Genomic DNA, 17,706 nt, shown 5'->3' with positions numbered 1-17,706 from the left:
AGGCCTGGTCCCCTCGCCGGTGCCCCACCCAGCGTTAATCAGAGAGGCCCAGACGTGACATGGTGCCCTCCCCCCTTCCCTTCACAGCCCGGGTGGGAGTGTTGTGATAACCCACAGCCCCCGTTTCCTCCTGGCCAGGAAGGAGCCAGGCAGAGGAAGTATTAAGAGGAGTAATATAAACACTTCCCCCCTCCCCCCTGCCGTGGCAAGGTCTAGAAGGGGCAGAAGCCACCACCCAGAGCAGACCAGCCAGCAGAGCAGTGCCGGCGCACCGGGCAGAAGCTGGGAGGAGATGGGCTCGGCGATGGAGCACGGGGGACCCTATTCACGGGCGGGGGGCAGCCCGAGGGGCTGCTGGTACTACCTGCGCTATTTTTTCCTCTTTGTCTCGCTCATCCAATTCCTCATCATCCTGGGCCTTGTCCTCTTTATGGTCTACGGCAACGCGCACGTGAGTACCGAATCCAACCTGCAGGCCACCGAGCGCCGGGCTGACGGCCTCTACGGCCAGGTGGTGGGGCTCACAGCCTCCCAGGCCAACCTGTCCGAGAAGCTCAACCTCACCTCCCGCGCCAAGGATGCCATCATGCTGATGCTGCTAAACGCCCGCCGCGACCTGGACCGAATCAACGCCAGCTTCCGCCAGTGTCAGGCCGACCGGGTAAGTCCACAGGCCGGACACCCGTCCCGGGGAACCCCAGGCTGGTCACCTCACCTCTCTGAGTTTCACTTTCCTCGTTCATGAGACAGGGACAGTCACGGACCCTACGTTTTGCGTGCCGAGCCCGTGTAGAGAAGCAATGCATATTTTGTCCGTATATCTCATGCAATACTTGGGACACACTTAGACTAAAATAGGATTTGTGGTCTATCTGGAGTTCAAGTTGAACTGGGCATCCGGTCTGTGGTCAGACCTAGGCCCATGGCTTAATGTGTATAAAGCGCCCAGAACGTACCAGCACACACTAGCTGCAAGTTAAGAGCGGGCTTAATAAACGCTCAGAGTGTTGGATTCTTAGCAATTGGTATGAATGGTTCAGGTTTGCCTGAGGTTGGATGTCCGCTTAGGAAATATTATCTCTTCGTTGAGTCCCAGGAGGTAGGGAGAAGATTTCAAACCCTTTTGCGGAGGGGAAATGGAGGCCTAAGGAAAGAGGTGGCTTGTTGGGGGACGGGGGGCAGCAGGGAGCAGAAATGGGCAACCCTGGGTCTCGTGGAGACTGTCATCCCCCCCTCGTACCCCCAACTCCTGTCAAACGCACTCAGCAAGATCCCCCATGTTCTCACACATACACGATTCCTCTGAGGAGGTCCCGTTCCTGGGAACACTGAGGAGATGTTGCCTCCTCAGGCTTTGGCTGGAATGGGGTGAGAGAAGGGGTGGGCAGGGGAAGGGAAGGGTTGGGGAGAGGGGCAGGCTGTCTTTCTCCCACAGGAGGTGTCTGGGCTGTTTGGGGCAGGGGACCGTGGAAAGAAAAGGCCTTTACTGGGGCTTTAGACCACCCAGCCCCTGCCACTGGGCAGGAAGGATGTGCACAGCTCCCCTCAGAACTGCCCAGGCAAGGGTGAGGTCTCCCCATCTCATTCCCCCAGGACAGGGCCGGTCCCCCTTAGATCCTCAGAAAAAGGTGAGTCTCCCTCAGACCCCCAAATGAGGCAAGTCCCCCCTCAGACCACAGGGCTGGACCATGTACCCCCTCAAATGCTCCCCACTCCTGACAAGGGCAGCTCCCTCAGACTTCTCAGTTCCCGGGAACTGGCCCTTTTGAATCTTTCAGGACACGCATGGTCTTCCGGTCCAGGAGCCATTAGCAATCCCAGGATCATAAAGTTTTATTCTTTTGTTTTTTGGATTTTGTTTTTCGTTTCTGGCCACGCTGCGCTAGGATCTTAGTTCCCCCACCAGGGATGGAACCCATGCCCTATGCAGTGGAAGCCCAGGGTCTTAACCACTGGACCTCCAGGGAAATCCCTTTTTTGTTGTTGTTTCTGGTTTGGGTTTTTTTTGTTTTTATCATAAAGTTTCAGACATTCACACGCATCTCCGAATCCCGGACGGCCCCATCGTAGAATATTAGAAATCTAAGAATCTGCCTCTTTACAACTTTAAATTTTGAAAATCGTAGCTTTCCCCCAACACACAAGTTGACAAATTCCTCTGTCCTGGAACCCCTCAGGGTTTTCTCCAAGGACCCCCCAGGAAGCGGGCACTGATGCTGGGGAGTAGCCCCACCCCTGCCACGGCAGCCCCACATGTCTGATGGTACCAAGTATGAATTTTGATCTTTCCCCGATCCTGGTGGTGCTATGAGATGGATTTTTTTCTTAAATTCTCTGCAAATGCAGTTGCATTTCTGGCTCTGAGACCCTGGGAGAGAAAGGGGAAATTAACTCAGTGTGTTTTTTTTAGGCTATGCCCTACTCTGCCTGGGTCAAGGAAGCACCTCCACCCAGGACGCATGCGGGAGAGATTTTTTTTGTCATGGATTTTTCTTTATCCAGCATTCGTAATAATCTTTTTGATGGTCAAATTATCCTGAAATAGGCCGTAGGAACACCCTCAATCTGGCTCCTGTGTCTTTTGGTGGAACTCCATTAGTCTTTGAGAGCTTCCTTGCTTTATGTCCTAACAAATATTCCAGAAAACCCTTCAGACTGTTTATACTTGTTCACTAATCAATTAGTTCTCTCCCTCTGAGTCCAGGGCAACCATGGCTACAGGAAAGTGAGGGAGAGACTCCTGAATTACTTCATAAAGACGTACCTGAACACTCCTTAACGAGAGAAGATACTTTTTTTTGTATTGTCGGATTGCACTCGATCTAAGTAAATAGTCTTCTCATCATCTTGACATCTGAGAACCTGTGCAGAAAAATACTTCTGTATTTTTGGGAGCTTTCTCCTCCAACTGGAAGAAAACCTCTTTCGCACTTCATCTTTGGAGGCAACTCGTACCCTGAGATCTTCCCTTTCTGTAGTTAAGGCTTTTGAAAACAGACGTCACAGGAGCTTCCAGAGCTATTTCTGTCCTCCCCCATGCCCAGGTCATTAGGACAGGGCCAGCTTCCAAAGGAGTAAGGACAAAAAGTGGCAGAAAGGCACACCCTCTTCACCCTTCATACCTTTCCTTGTTATATTTCTGCAGAGCGTTCTGTTCCAAAGTTTTAAAGACATAAAAAACGTTATAGAGTTAAAATGTAATTCACATGCCGTACAATTAGCCCATTTCAAGTGTACATAACGGGGACTTACCTGGCGGTCCAGCGGTTGTGACTCACCCTTCCACCGCAGGGGACACTGCAGGGGACACGGGTTCGATCCCTGGTCCGGGAACTAAGATCCTGCATGCCGTGTGGTGCGGCCAAAAAGAATAGTAATAATTAAGTGTCTATAATTTTAAAAAAACGTGTAGATGAAAGAAAAATGTGTACATAACAATGATTTTTAGTACATTCACAGAGTTGGGCAACCGTCAGCACAATTCAGTTTAGAACATTTTCATCACCCCCAAGAGAAACGCCACCAGCAGTCACTTCCCCTTCCCCCTCACCCAGCCTCTGACAAACACAAATCTGCTGTATGTTTCTATGGATTTACTTACTCCAGAGATTTCCTTTAAATGGAATCCTGCACTATATGCCCTTTTGTGTCTGGGTTCTCACCCTCAGCATGATGTTTTCAAGGTTCATCCTCATTGTAGCGTGTGTCAATGCTTCATTCCTTTTGATAGTCGAATAATATTCCACTGTACGGATGGATCACGTTTTATCCATTCATCTGTGGATGAAACACTTGGGCTGTTTCTACCTTTTCGCTACTGCTGTGAATATCTGTGTGCAAGTTTTAGTGTGAACATATGCTTCCATTGCTCTTGGGTATATATACCTAGGAGTGGAATTGCTGGGTCATAGTGTAATTCTATGTTTAACTTTTAGAAAAACTTGCCAGGCTGCTTTCCACTGTGGCGCCACCATTTTTACATTCCCATCAGTACTGCCTGCGAATTCTGTCTCTCCACATCCTTACCAACACTTGCCCATTCTTGTTTTTTGTTTTATTTATGGCCATCCTAATGGTTGTGAGGTGATATCTCATCATGGTTTTCATTTGCATTTCCTGATGACTGAAGATGATGAACATCTTTTGATGTGCTGGTTGACCTTTTATATATCTTCTCTGGAGAAATGTCTATTTCTCTGGAGAAACGTTCAGATGCTTTGCCTAGTTTTCAATTGGGTTGTTTTTTATTATTAATTTCTAAGAGTTTACTTTTATATATTCTGGTTACTATTCTCATCATCAGACACACGATTTGCAAATATTTTCCCATCTATGGGTTGTTTTTTTCCCTTTCTTAATGTTGTCCTTTCATGCACAAGTTTTTAAGTCCAATTTATCTGCTTTTTCTTCTGTTGCTTGTGATTTTGGTATCATATCTAAGAAATCATTGCCAAATCCAAAGTCATGCAGAGTTAACACCTGTTTTCTTCTAAGGAGTTTTATAGCTTAAGCCCTTACATTTAGGTCTTGGACCCATCTTGAGCTAATTTTTGTATATGGTGTGAGGTAGGGGTCCAAATTCATTCCTTAGTATGTGGCTGTCCAGTTGTGCCAGCACCATTTGTTGAAGAGAATCTTCTTTCCCATGAAACGATCTTGGCATCTGTATTAGTTTGCTAGGCCTGTCTTACAGTACCACAAATCAGGTGGCTTAAATAACAGAAACTTTATTTTCGCACAAGCACACGTTCAAGATGTTGGCGGAATTCTTTCCTTCCCAGGCCCATCAGGATCTGTTCCATGTCTCTCTCCTTGGCCTGTTGATGGCTGTCTTCTCCCTGTGTCTTCACATCACGTTCCCTCTGTGCATGTCTGGGTGTCCAGATTTCCTCTTACAAGGACCCACCCTAATGACTTCATCTTAACTTAACTGCCTCTTTAAAGACCCTGTCTCCAAATACATTTACGTTCTGAGGTCCTGAGAATCAGGGCTTCAACATGGGAATTTGGGGTGGGGGACACAATCCAGCCCATAACAGCATTCTTGTCAAAAAAAAAAAAAAATCTGTTTTTCGGGGAATTCCCTGGCGGTCCGGTGGTTGGGACTCAGCGCTTTCACTGCTGAGGGCACAGGTTCAATCCCTGGTTGGAGAATTAAGATTCCCCCAAGCCACACAGCACAGCCAAAATCCGTTATTAATTGGCCGTAAATGTTTTCAAGGTTCATTCAAGTTGTAGAATATATCAGTGCTTTGTTCCTTTTTATTGCCAAATAGTATTAATCATAACTTTTTTTTTATCTTGGTTGACTAAAATGCCTAGGGAAAGAGGTGGGTTTTTTTTTTTAATTTATTTATTTTGGCTGCGTTGGATCTTCATTGCTGCGCGCGGGCTTTTCTCTAGTTGCGGCCAGCGGGGGCTACTCTTCGTTGCAGTGTGCGGACTTCTTATTGCGGTGGCTTCTCTTGTTGTGGAGCACGGGCTCTAGGCACACGGGCTTCAGTAGTTGTGGCACGTGGGCTCAGTAGTTGTGGCTCTTGGGCTCTAGAGCACAGGCTCAGTAGTTGTGGCGCACAGGCTTAGTTGCTCCACGGTATGTGGGATCTTCCCAGACCAGGAATCGAACCCATGTCCCCTGCATTGGCAGTCAGATTCTTAACCATTGCACCACCAGGGAAGTCCAGGTGGGGTTTCTTTTAACTTTTTTTTTAATTGAATGAATGGAAGATCCTTTAAATTCTATAGTGCTTTACAGTTTTCAAAAGTTTCACACACATGATTTCATACAATCCCATAATACCCTTTTTTAAATTTCCTACCCCTATATTCCCCCTCCCCTCTTCCCTCTCCCCACTGGTAACCACTAGTTTGTTCTTTATCTGTGAGTCTGCTTCTGTTTTGTTATATTCACTAGTTTGTTGTATTTTTTAGATTCCACATATAAGTGATATCATACGATATTTGTCTTTCTCTGTCTAACTTATTTCACTTAGCATAATGCCCTCCAGGTCCATCCACGTGGCTGCAAGTGGCAAAATGTCATTCTTTTTTATGGCTGAGTAGTATTCCATTGTCTATAATCATAACAACTTTTGAAGATCAGACCAGCATCCCCTGTAGAGAAGCCATGTCCTTGTGAACTATGCCAACACAGACCACCTGGGTGCTGGATCTGAGGCCCCAGCCCTGAGAATCTGGGCAGCGCCGGGGGCAGGGGGTCCCACAGGAGCCGGACACTGAGCTCTGTCCTGTGTCACATCCGGACAGGTGATCTACATGAACAACCAGCGGTACATGGCTGCCATCATCTTGAGTGAGAAACAATGCCAAGAACAACTCAAAGAAAGTAACAAGAGCTGCGATGGTGAGTGGGTTAGGGTTAGGGTTACAATTGTGGACAGTGGAGAGCAGGGTAGCTGACTCCCCACCCAGTCTCTTGGCAGCCCCCAACCTTCCTGACTCTTATGGTCCTATACCCTTAGCTTTGGCCCTCACACTGAACCAGAAAGCCAAGACACTGGAGGTGGAGCTGGCAAAGGAGAAGGTGGTATGTACCAAAGACAAGGACAGTCTGGCGTTGGGCAAGCGAGTGATGGAGGAACAGCTGGCCGAGTGCAGCAAAGCCCAGGAGCAGCAGCGGCAGGAGCGACAGCTGGCCGAGGACCGTCTGCAGAAGGTGCAGGCCCTCTGCCTCCCGCTGGACAAGGACAAGTTTGAGATCGAGCTGCGCAACCTCTGGAGGGACTCCATCATCCCGCGCTCCCTCGAAAGCCTGGGCTACAGCATGTTCCATCCCCTTGGCTCGGAACTGCCCTCCATCCGGAGAACCTGCGACCACATGCCCACCCTCATGAGCTCCAAGGTGGAGGAGCTGGCCCGGAGCTTGCGGGCTGGCATCGAGCGTGTGACCCGTGAGAACTCGGACCTCCAGCGCCAGAAGCTGGAGGCCGAACAGGGTCTGCGCGCCAGTCAGGAGGCCAAGGAGAAGGTGGGGAAGGAGGCCCAGGCCCGGGAGGCCAAGCTCCAGGCTGAATGTGCCCGGCAGACCCAGCTGGCCCTGGAGGAGAAAGCAGTGCTGCGGAAGGAGCGTGACAACCTGGCCAAGGAGTTGGAGGAGAAGAAGCGGGAGGCTGAGCAGCTCAAGATACAGCTGGCTGTCAGCAACTCGGCCCTGGACACCTGCATCAAGGCGAAGGTGGGCCAGAGGTCCCTGGCTTCAGGTTGCATTCGGGGTGGGTCTGGAGGCCAAGCTGATGCTGATGTTGAAGTTGGGTTTGAACTTTTTTTTTTTTTTTCTTGGTGTGGAGGTTGGCTTCCCAGTCTAGGTTGGGTTACTTAGACTCACTTGAGAATTTCACTGGTTTCACTGATGTCAGGATTGAGGCAGAGCTCGGAATGGGGATCAGCATTGAGAAAAGGTGTCGGGTTAAGACTGGAGTTGGAGGTCGGGTGGCTGTCAGGTCCAGGGTTGAGTGAGGGGCAAATCTAGAATTGTGGTTGCTTTGGGGTTGGGGTGAGCTGAGACACTGAGGGTGGATTTAGGCTTGAGGCTGAGATCAGACATGGGTGACTGTGCGTCTAATGCTTTAGGACTGTGGTTATGTATTAACGTAGGAATTTTATTGGCATTAGGTTTGGGGTGGAGTTTGGATTGGGAATGACATTAAGAAAGGGTTAAGGACTGGGGTTGAGTTTAGGAAGGCAGGTGGGCCTCAAAATTGGCTTAAGTTTAGGATTAGGGACTCATCCAGTGTCGGTGTCAGGGTTGGGATGGGTTTGAGTTGAGTTGAAGGATCAGGGGGCACCAGGTTAAGGACTGGAAGTGATACTGGGGTTAGGGTGAGGGTTAAGGCAGGTCTAGAGAAAGGCTTCACGTGGACTGTAAATTTGTGGTTAGAGTTGGGTCAAGGTGGGTTCTTGGTGACTCCTGTGTCTAGAGTTGATTTGGGTTAAGGTTAGGGTTCCACGTAAGATTTCATTAGTCTTAGAATTAGGTTGAGTTTGGAGTTTGGATTGTGAGGAAAGGTTAAAAGTTGGGTCAGGGGTCACATGCAGGGTGGCTCTTGGATCAAGGATTTGGGGAAGAGCGAATCTAGGGTTTCAGGGGGTTTGGGATTGCATTCAGTTGAGGCTGGAGTGGAAGCTCAGGCGGGTGTAGGTGGTTGGTGGGCCTAGAGACGATTAGAAGTTTGGGGCCAAGGGCGGATTCAGAACTTCATGGGCATTAAGATTGGAATTGGCATTGACCGTGGGCTAGGAGTTGAGACTGGGCTGCATTTAGGGTGGCTGGTGTTAGGATATATTCGACGTGAAGGATTAGGTGAGCCTGGGCTTCGAGTGCAGGTCAAGACTGGGTCTAGAGTAGAAGCCGGGTGGACGTTGATCTTGGGCTGAGGCTGGGCTGGGGTTCTAACTCAGGTGGAGGCTGAGGTCTGAGGTTGAGCTGGGGTTGAGCGTGGTATTGGGAAGGTATTTATGGGTGGCTGTAGTGGAGTGCCGGGCTGGCGCTGAGGGAATGGGGGTGGGGGGTAGATTTTTCATAGCGGCTGGGTCTAGGGGATGGGCTATGGTCAGAGTTAGATGTAAAGTTATGATCAGATCAGGTTTGTCATTGGGACTGGGTTAAGGTCAGGCTTTGATTCTAAGGGAGGGTCTGTTTTCAGGTTGGGATCTGATTTTAGGTGACTGAGTTCAGAACTGGTTTTGGATTTCAGGTTTGGAAAGATCGTCTCAGGGTCCTTCAAGGGATGGCATTGAGGATCGAGGGCCAGTTGGTTTACAGAGTGGGTCAGCTTCAGTCTGGAGCGGGGCTGGGTTGGGTGGATGGGCTCCAATGGGGTCTTGGATTGGAGTCAGGCTGGCACCAAGGCTGTAATGGAGACCGTGGCAGGACCCCTGCAGAGTGGGGTCTCCGGGGGCTGCCAAGGGAAGCCGGTCCCTGCAGTCCCCGATCATTTGAAGGCAGGTGTCTACAGGTGGTTATATATCCATCATCACGTGTCCTTCTCCATGGGTATCTGTCTGTTTTCTCTGCCCTGGAAGGAACTCAGGTCTCCAAGGGTGTGGAGAGGCAGGAAACTCCCTGGGACTCGTGTTTGGGATCCCTGGCCTCCACCAACCTCCTTTCACCCTTCTTCCCACAGTCGCAGTCAATACCAGTGCCAAGACCTGCAGGCCCTGCCCCCAATCCCCCGCCCATTGGTGAGTGACAGAGGGCAGAGCCAGGAGAGGGGGGCGGATTCCACCTTGGATCCTGGGGTGCCAGCCCATTCCCTGACCCTGGGGGGATGGTTACTAAGGCATTAGGTCGGGGCTGACCCCTCCCTCTCTTGGCAGACCCAGCTGGGCTGGAGGAATTCAAGAGGAGGATCCTGGAGTCCCAGCGACCCCCTGCCAGCAGTGTCTTAGCATCAGCTAGGTGAGGCTCTGGACAGGCTGAGACAGTTCAATCTCAGGCTTTGGATGAGGCTGGGTACAGGACTGGGGTGGAGGGAGGCTCGCATCACACTTGTTGCTTCCTTAATCGAGCACTTGCTGTATACCAGGCCCTATGCTGGACCCAGGGGATACAGCAGTGACCAAGACACACACAGTTCCATTCATGAAACTCCCGAGTAGTGGGCCAAAGAGACAATGAAGGAGGCAGGGTGACCAAGAACCTGCCACGATCGGATGCTTACTGTGATCTTGGCACAGTCCTAAGCTCTCTGCCCAATTAACTCATTTAATCCTCAGAATCCTAATCCGTGGGTGAGCTACTGTTATCCCCACTTTCTGGATGAAGCAAATGAGGCACAGAGAGGGTGTGCATCGTGCCCCAGGTAACACAGCCAGAGCTGGGACATGAACCTAGGCGATCAGACTCCAGACAGGAAAGGGAGGGCCTGGATGAGGAAGGGACCTTTGAGCTGGAGGCTAGACAAGAGCTGGCCTGGGGGAAGGCAAGGGGAACAGTGCTCCAGGTGGCAAGAACAGCCAGGGCAAAGGCCCTGTGGACGGACTAGGGTGGCAGAAGTGAACAGAGCCGAGGAAGGGGAAGAGGGAGAGCAGTGTCCGAGAGTGACCCTGGGCCTCTCACTCCACCCTTCTGAGCTGCACTTTCTACTTCTATAAATATGAGGGTCTCTGGGCTTCCCTGGTGGCGCAGTGGTTGAGAGCCCGCCTGACGATGCAGGGGACGTGAGTTCGTGCCCCGGTCCGGGAAGATCCCACATGCCGCGGAACGGCTGGGCCCATGAGCTATGGCCGCTGAGCCTGCGCGTCCGGAGCCTGTGCTCCGCAACGGGAGAGGCCACAACAGTGAGAGGCTCACATACTGCAAAAAAAAAAAAAAAAAAAAAAAAAATGGGGGTCTCTGAAATCAAAGGCATGCAAATGCTTTGCCAGCCGTCAAGTGCTGTCCACACATGGCTGGAGGAGCAAGGAACCCAGAGCCTCAGTGGGGAGCATCAAGGGTGCCTGGCACATGTTCAGGTGATGGCTCCATGCCTTTGACCCCCTCACTGCCTCCCAGGGCCTGGTCATCTCTTGGACGACACCCTGTGCGTCACGGGGAAGGTGACTCAGACCACAGCTCCAAGAACACCCTGTGCTCCCTCCAGGGTCACTCTTACACCCCCCCCAACCCCCCACCCCCTACCCTGTTCAGGACCACACTGCTGACCTAGGATGGGCAGCCCATTTGCAGTTTAGGACCTGAGGTTCAAGGAGGTATGTGGGATTTTTGTCAGACCCCTCTGATCCCAAAGCCTGTAGCATCAGTTTTGCCACCAGGCTATGGTGAAGCGAGGTCTATTTCAGCCCCAGGGTGCTAAACAAAGCCCTTGGGGCCAAAAAGATTTCCAAACGTCTGTCATTAACTCCCCACGGTCCTCCGCACCCAGCTCCATCTTCACTATGCCTCTTCTTACATACTCCCTCTGACGGGGAGCTCATCCCCTTACGGAACTGGGTCCCCTCGCTCTGGATAGCTCTGCCTGGGAGAAATCCCTCAGCCTCGGGCAGCCTGCAGAGAGGGAAGCAAGGGGGTAGGGAGAAGACCCTGCTCTGAGCAAACAGTTTTCCTCTCTCCATCTTGGCCTGAAGCCATCATGGCAAGGAAGGAGGTTCTATTATTATCCCCATTTCTCAGAGGAGGGAACTGAGGCCCCAGGGAAGTGATCAGCCCGGGGTCATGCGTCAGCAAGTCAGGGATGGAGCCAGGCACCCAGTCCAAGCCTGTCCCGGTCGCAGCTGAGGATGGGGAAGCTCTTGACATTGTTTACCCCAAATGACGTCCCCACCCCCCCCCCCCCCCCCGCCCACCGCCACAGAGGAAACAATGTGTACTTAAGCCTGTGCCCCTCCTGCTTCTCTCTGCAGTGTCACAGGAAGGGCTTCTGGTCCATGGGCTCCCGCCTTGATTTGCCTTCCTCTGAGAGAGGGGCCGGGCATGAGCAGGCTGGGGTCTTCGGCTCCGGTTTTGAGCCCCAGCTCGGCCAGGCACTCAGTGGACAGCCAGTGAGTGACTGAATCGTAACGTCCAAATTTTATATGCACCCAACAGGGGACCAGATCCGAGGCCCCGCATCAAATCACCCACCCCATGATGGGGACTGTTGATTCCTTTTCCACTCATTCCTTCCGGGCCTCGAGAAAGTCTGCGCTGCTGCTAACTCACCCTAATGCCTCCCAGACCCTTGCAGTTCTCCCATATTCACAGAGGGAGGGCAGACCCAGGCTCCGGCGTCAGCTGCACTTGAGAACATGGTCTTGCTTTTTCATTGAACATTTTTAAGTGGTTTTCTATTAATGGCAAATGCACCAGCTTTCCTTTACTTGGTAAGACTGAGTATCCTTTGGAGATCACTTTATTTAAATTAAAAAAACACAACACAATGGAGGTGAAGACAAATATTAAGTGAATATTGGTGTAGCGGCTACGTGGCTGGAGATGGCACAAGTCACAATGTGGAAGGTTGAAGATGGGAGCTCAGCCCTGGCTCTGAGCCGAGCACACAGTGAGTGTCGATTCAAGTTCACTGCCATCACTATGACCGTTTGTTTTTTCTTTCAACCCATATTTCTTGAGCAGCTGCTGGGTGCTGAGGACACAGGGAGGAACAAGGCACAGAAATCCAAATCCCCACCCTCGTGCGGCTGACAGTCTAGTGGGGGAGGTGGATGACGAACCAGATGAGGGAGCCATGATAGGGACCCTTGGTGATGAGTGAAACAGAAAAGGGATGAGGAAGCTTGAGGAGGTTGGACTTTTCCGCGGGGGTGGGGTGGGGGCGGGGCCAGGGCAGGCTTCACTGAGGAGGTGACATTTGAGCAGAGAACTAAAGAAGATGAGGGAGGAGCCATGAGGGGATTCTCAGAAGGGTGCACCAGGCAGTGAGCGCAGCCCGTGCAAAGGCCCTGAGGCAGGACCATCCATGCCCGGTGAGTTTGAGTGAGGCAGCTGGTGTGGCTGGAGCTGAGTGATCGAGGGGAGAGTGGGAGGAGGTGAGGTCAGGATAAATCAGGCAGGGCCTTGGGGCTGCAGTGAGGACTTTGGGAGCCCTGGGAAGGCTGTGAACAGCAGAGGATGTGACCCGACTCAGGTGTTCACAGGCTCATTCTGGTCGCTGTTGTGGAGGGTGAAGGTGGGAACCTGAGACAGGGGTGAAGGCGACTGTGCTGGTCCAGATGAGCGATGGGGTTTAGGAGCCCCAGTCTCTGAAAATGGCCAGGGATGACCCTCCCTTGCAGGCTGGTGAGCAGGAGTAGTTAAAGGATGTCTGTCGGGGCTGCCTTGGAGCCTGTGAATTCTGGTAGAGGACAGAGCCTGGAGCTGGGAAGGGGGGCACCAGAGCCAGCCAAGGAACGTGAGGCTGCGGGGGCCCCAGGGAAGAGCCAGGGAAGGAAGGGAGGGGGCCAGCGGAAGCAGGACTTGGCAGAGGCCCCCACCTCCCCCATCAGGAAACAGCCTCTGAGCCAACCTCTGACCCCTCGTGAGAACCTTTGGCAGGCCCAGGAGGGGGAGGGGCATCCCAGACAGCGGGATGGCTCCTGCAAAGGCGAGGGGGAGGGGCGGAAGTGAAGTGATGGCTCTGAGAATTTGGGGGGTACTTTGTCAGGTTTTGATTCCCCAGTGGGGAGGCCTGGTGGGGGCACAGTGGGTGGAGCCTTGAATGCCAGATACAGAAGATCTGGCTTTGTCCCAAGGGCGCTGGGGAGCCATGGGAGCATGTGAGTAGGGGCAGGCTCATTAGAAAAACCCTCCTGGGAATGAGTGAGGGGCCAGGTCTAGGTCAGTTCTGTGTAGACCAAAAGGGAAACTGAGGCCCTGCCTGGGGGCCGGGGACTTTGGGCAAACACCCAGGATCCCCAGGGCCTTAGGGAGCAAAGAGGAGAGAGTCAGACAGACTGCAACAGAGGCCGGAGCACAGGAGGCAGCCCCTCTCAACCTCAGTCTATATAATGGATAGGCACACATCTCAGTCCCACCTGTCCCAGAGAGGTTCAACAAGGCGAAATCTAAGGGCAGGTTGAAACCGGCAGGAGCCCTAGGGTTCTTGGGAACAAGAAGGGGCCCAGGGGAAGAGGCAGGCCCAGGCGAGGTTTGTCCTGCCGTCTGTCTGTCTGACTGACTATTGTATTCCCATCTCCTTCCTGCCCCAGTGGCTGAGGAGGCTCTAGGCCCCGAGGACCGAGGGGTGGCCCCGACTCACCGGTCTGGAGACTAGGTGCAGCGAGACGCCCACGGCGAGGGACACAGCCAGGGTGGAGTCAGATAACGCACGCACGACAAAGGGGGCGCCCTTGGCCTGCGTCCTCTGCTCATCCTCCGCCACACCGCACCCACACCCCCTAACACTCTCTCCGCACCACACAATCCCTCACCCCCTAGATGCCGGGACGACGTCACAGATGCAGTGACATCAATCACACAGACGTGGTGGTGACGTCACACAGAGACAAGGCAATGACATCACAGAGATACACGGCGCCATCACACACGCACTTTCTGCCCAGCCCTTGCCCAGAATCACATCCCTTTGTGCACGCGGGTCAAGGCACCCACAGCATCCCACACTCAGCTGGAGCATCTTAGCGCTCCAGGTCTGGGGGAGTGAGAACAGGAAGACATTCACCTTCGTCCTCCCCTGAGAGTTTCCAGGCCCCCGAGAGAGGGAGCATCTGGTCCAGGGGACCCCTCAGAGCCCACGAGGGTGCTGCCCCTTCACTCTCTCTCCCCTCCATATCCAGCCCTGCCTGTGACCCATATAAATGTTAGTGGCACTAAATAAATGTTATCAAATCCCTTCAAAGACTCCAGAGTCATGATTTCTGCTTTCAAAAGGTACCATCAGGCTCTGAGTGAGAAAAAAAAACTAGGAATAAGATGAAAGCTGAAGAATCCCATCGCCAGCATCCCCAGGTCAGAAGACCCTTCAACCCGGAGCAAACGTGAGTAGACACCAGCTTCCCCCAAGCGGTAGGCATCTCCATATGTGAAGAGAAATGGCAAAATCATAGTCAATAAGGGTTTCATGAAATGCCTACAAAACCCCACATTGTGACAGCATTGTTGTCAATTTAGTGTTTGTTTAAAATAGCAGCTTTTTCTCCTATTTTTTAAAAAAGCATATATTTAAAAGCAGTTTCTTAAATAAATACAAATAAAAAGCGGTTTCTGAAAAAGCAGATTATCTATTTGTAGCTTTTGTTTTTGCTAGGTTTGCAGAGATTCCCCCAGGTACAGACAACAATTACTGAGGTACCACAGCCTGTTTTGCAGGAACTCCTCCTCACCAAAATGATTCCAGAACAATATCACAAAAGTCCCAGGCATTTGTTTTGTTTGAGGTTTTTTGGTGGGAAGATGGGATGTTAGAAAGGGCACCAGTGTCCAATTAGGGAGCACTTCAACTGACTGATCACTAAATTAGCAGGAAGCCGGGGAAATTTTGCACATTAGAGGAACACAGGGAAATCACAACATACCCAACAGACTGGGGAAAAAAGTGTTAAAAAGCTATAATACCGACTGCTGGTGAAGATGTAGAGAAAAGGGCATTTTCCTACGGGACTGGTAAAAATGCACATCTCATCCTGGCCCTTCTGGAATTAGTTTGATGATATTTAATAAAAATGAAGACAGGGAATTCCCTGGTAGTCCAGTGGGTAGGACTCTGCCCTTTCACTGACCAGAGCCCGGGTTCAATCCCTGGTCGGGCAACTAAGATCCCGCAAGCTGTGTGGCGTGACCAAAAAAAGAAAAGTGAAGACATACAAATCCTTCGGCTCAGCAATCCCATTCCTGGGACTTTATCCCCGAGAAGTGAAAACTCCAGGAAACAAAGCAAATGGCCATTGGTGGTAAATGGCCTAAAAATTGTGGTCAAGGGCTTCCCTGGTGGCGCAGTGGTTGAGAGTCCGCCTGCCGATGCAGGGGACATGGGTTCGTGCCCCGGTCCAGGAAGATCCCACATGCCACGGAGCGGCTGGGCCCGTGAGCCATGGCCGCTGAGCCTGCGCGTCCGGAGCCTGTGCTCCGCAACGGGAGAGGCCACAGCAGTGGGAGGCCCGCGTATCGCAAAAAAAAAAAAAAAAAAAAATTGTGGTCTAGAATCTCAGCTTGTCTGTCTCTCCACTTTGATTCCCTCCCAGCCCATCCCCTGGGACCTTGGACAGGGAGGGGATGAATCACGAGGAGCCGAGGCTGGCAACGCCACGCTTAGGGCAGGCTAGTCAGGAGGGACAAAGGAGCGATATTTCCTGGATACAGGAACCCGGGCGAGAGACGGGCCGCTGCAGGAAACACTCGGCTGGGGCCCCGCCAAGCAAGGGCAGGAGGGTCAGCCAGGCCTGGCCGCCCAGACGGGCCAGTCTGGAGGCCCCAAGGAAGCAGGGACGTCCCTGACCCTGAGCCTACTGCCTGAGCAGCCTGGAGTCCTGGGGAGGATGCCGACAGCAGCCAACCCCAAGCAACCGTGGGACACCTGAGTTTGGCTTCCAGACTCTGACATTCCTGCATTCAAATCTTGGCTCAGTCCATCTCAGCCTCCATTTACTCACCTAGAAATAAGTGTAATAATAATCACCCTAGGGGCCTCCCTGGCCGTCCAGTGGTTAAGATGACGTGCTTCCACTGCAGCGGGCAAGGGTGCGATCTCTCATCGGGGAACTAAGATCCCGCAAGCAGTGCGGTGCGTCCAGAATCATCATCATCACCATCCTTAACTCTCTGGACCCATGGGCGCAGGTCTCTGATTCTTGGTTGGTCTCTCCCATTCAGAGCATCCCAATATCATCCTTCTAATCAGCCCCCACACCCGATCTATTCGTCATGGGATCTGACCATGTGCCTCTCCCGCTCACATACCCTCCATGGCTCCTCATTACCCTGGGAACAAAGCCCAGTTCCTCAGCTCTCTTGTGCCCTCCCTCCTCACACACAGTGCCGCCTTTGCCTCCAGCTGTCCTGGACCTTTGACTCTTTGACTACTCAGTGACTTTCGTGTTGTGCCCTCAGACTAGAATGCCTTTTTCTTGCCTGCAAATTCTTCTTCCCCCAAGGCCCAGCCCTAGAGATCTCTCCTCCAGGCAGCCCCCCTAGATGCTCCAGGCATAGTTCTTGCTCCCTCTGGGTACCTCTTGGGCCCCATCCTTCCCTCTTCCCAGCCCTGACCCTGTAGCTCTGACTTCTCCAGGCTGGTGTCCTCCCCATCTCCACCCCCGCCCCGCGGGGAGTCAGGTAGGGGTTGAGTACCAGTCAGGGAGTAATTGGCAGACCCTGTGGTCCAGCCGCTGGGTGAGGTTCTGACTCTTTGGGGATTTCCTGTGACCTCTATAAATAACCCCCATGGCTGCTTCCCACAAACCGCCTCTCCCTTCTTGGAAAAAAGGGACCGTAGCCAAGGACCTCAGTCCAGCTGTGTGCCAGGGCCCAGGCATCCTTCCCCAAAAGCATCTCCCCCACCCAGACCCCACTCACCCCTCCTGGGAGCCCTCCAGGCCCTGCCCACACAGAGGACATCTGGGCACCCACCTCTTCTAGACCCAGATTGTTGCTTCTTCTTGTCTTTCTGCAAAATGGACATAATAGTAATATCCATGCACTAAACTCATGGAGTGACCCTTTCCCTCCAGAAGCCTTTCATGGTGGGGGTTGGGGGGCAGCAGCTGTCGAACAAGCAGACAAATCAACAGACTGTGACATATTGCAATGAAGTCATGAAGAAACGGGGTCGGAGGTCCCTTTAGTTGGGTGGTAGGCCCTGGACACCTCCCAGCCTCTGCTCACGTGTCCCCTGAAACCGAGTTTGTATCTTCAACTACTGGAGGTGATTTTTTTCTGATTCTGGAAAAGATCCTGACCCTATTTGAGACTCCATGTCCACCTCTGGCAAAAGGGGAGTTAACCGTTCATATGCCACCAGGTGGGTGTGGAAGCCTAAGGTCCCGGAGCTTCCCTGGAGGACTGCCAGGCACCTTCTTTGTTAGAGCAAAGCGCCCTCTGCTGGTTCATCACCACCACGTCAGGTCACCCATAAGCCTTGGAATCAAAGGCCTCGCTATCAGGATCTTCCTCTCCTCCTGGACCTCTTCTCCCTCCTCTCTAGCCCTCATCACTCTACTTCCAGCCACACTAGCCACCTTGCTGTCCCTCGAACACACCGTGATGCTCCCACCTCAGGGCCTTTGCACGTGCCGTGCCCTCCGCCTGGGATGCTCTTG

At 52.4% G+C, this 17,706-nt stretch overlaps 1 protein-coding gene across 1 annotated transcript; it reads left to right on the top strand.

Annotated features, from left to right (window-relative positions):
* The first annotated feature begins 218 nt into the window (after nucleotides 1-218).
* PLVAP (plasmalemma vesicle associated protein) lies at nucleotides 219-14,281 on the top strand. Its single transcript, XM_082650931.1, has 6 exons — nucleotides 219-661; nucleotides 6,268-6,364; nucleotides 6,483-7,195; nucleotides 9,144-9,201; nucleotides 9,337-9,418; nucleotides 13,645-14,281. The coding sequence occupies exons 1-6, from the start codon at nucleotides 293-295 to the stop codon at nucleotides 13,649-13,651; spliced, it is 1,326 nt and encodes a 441-aa protein (XP_082507057.1). The 5' UTR covers nucleotides 219-292; the 3' UTR covers nucleotides 13,652-14,281.
* Nucleotides 14,282-17,706: the final 3,425 nt, after the last annotated feature.

The sequence above is a fragment of the Grampus griseus genome (genome assembly GCF_964374135.1).
Source record: "Grampus griseus genome assembly, chromosome: 3".
NCBI classification, from domain to species: domain Eukaryota; kingdom Metazoa; phylum Chordata; class Mammalia; order Artiodactyla; family Delphinidae; genus Grampus; species Grampus griseus.
Note: the sequence above shows the minus strand (reverse complement) of the source record. Positions and strands in the feature narration are given on the sequence as shown.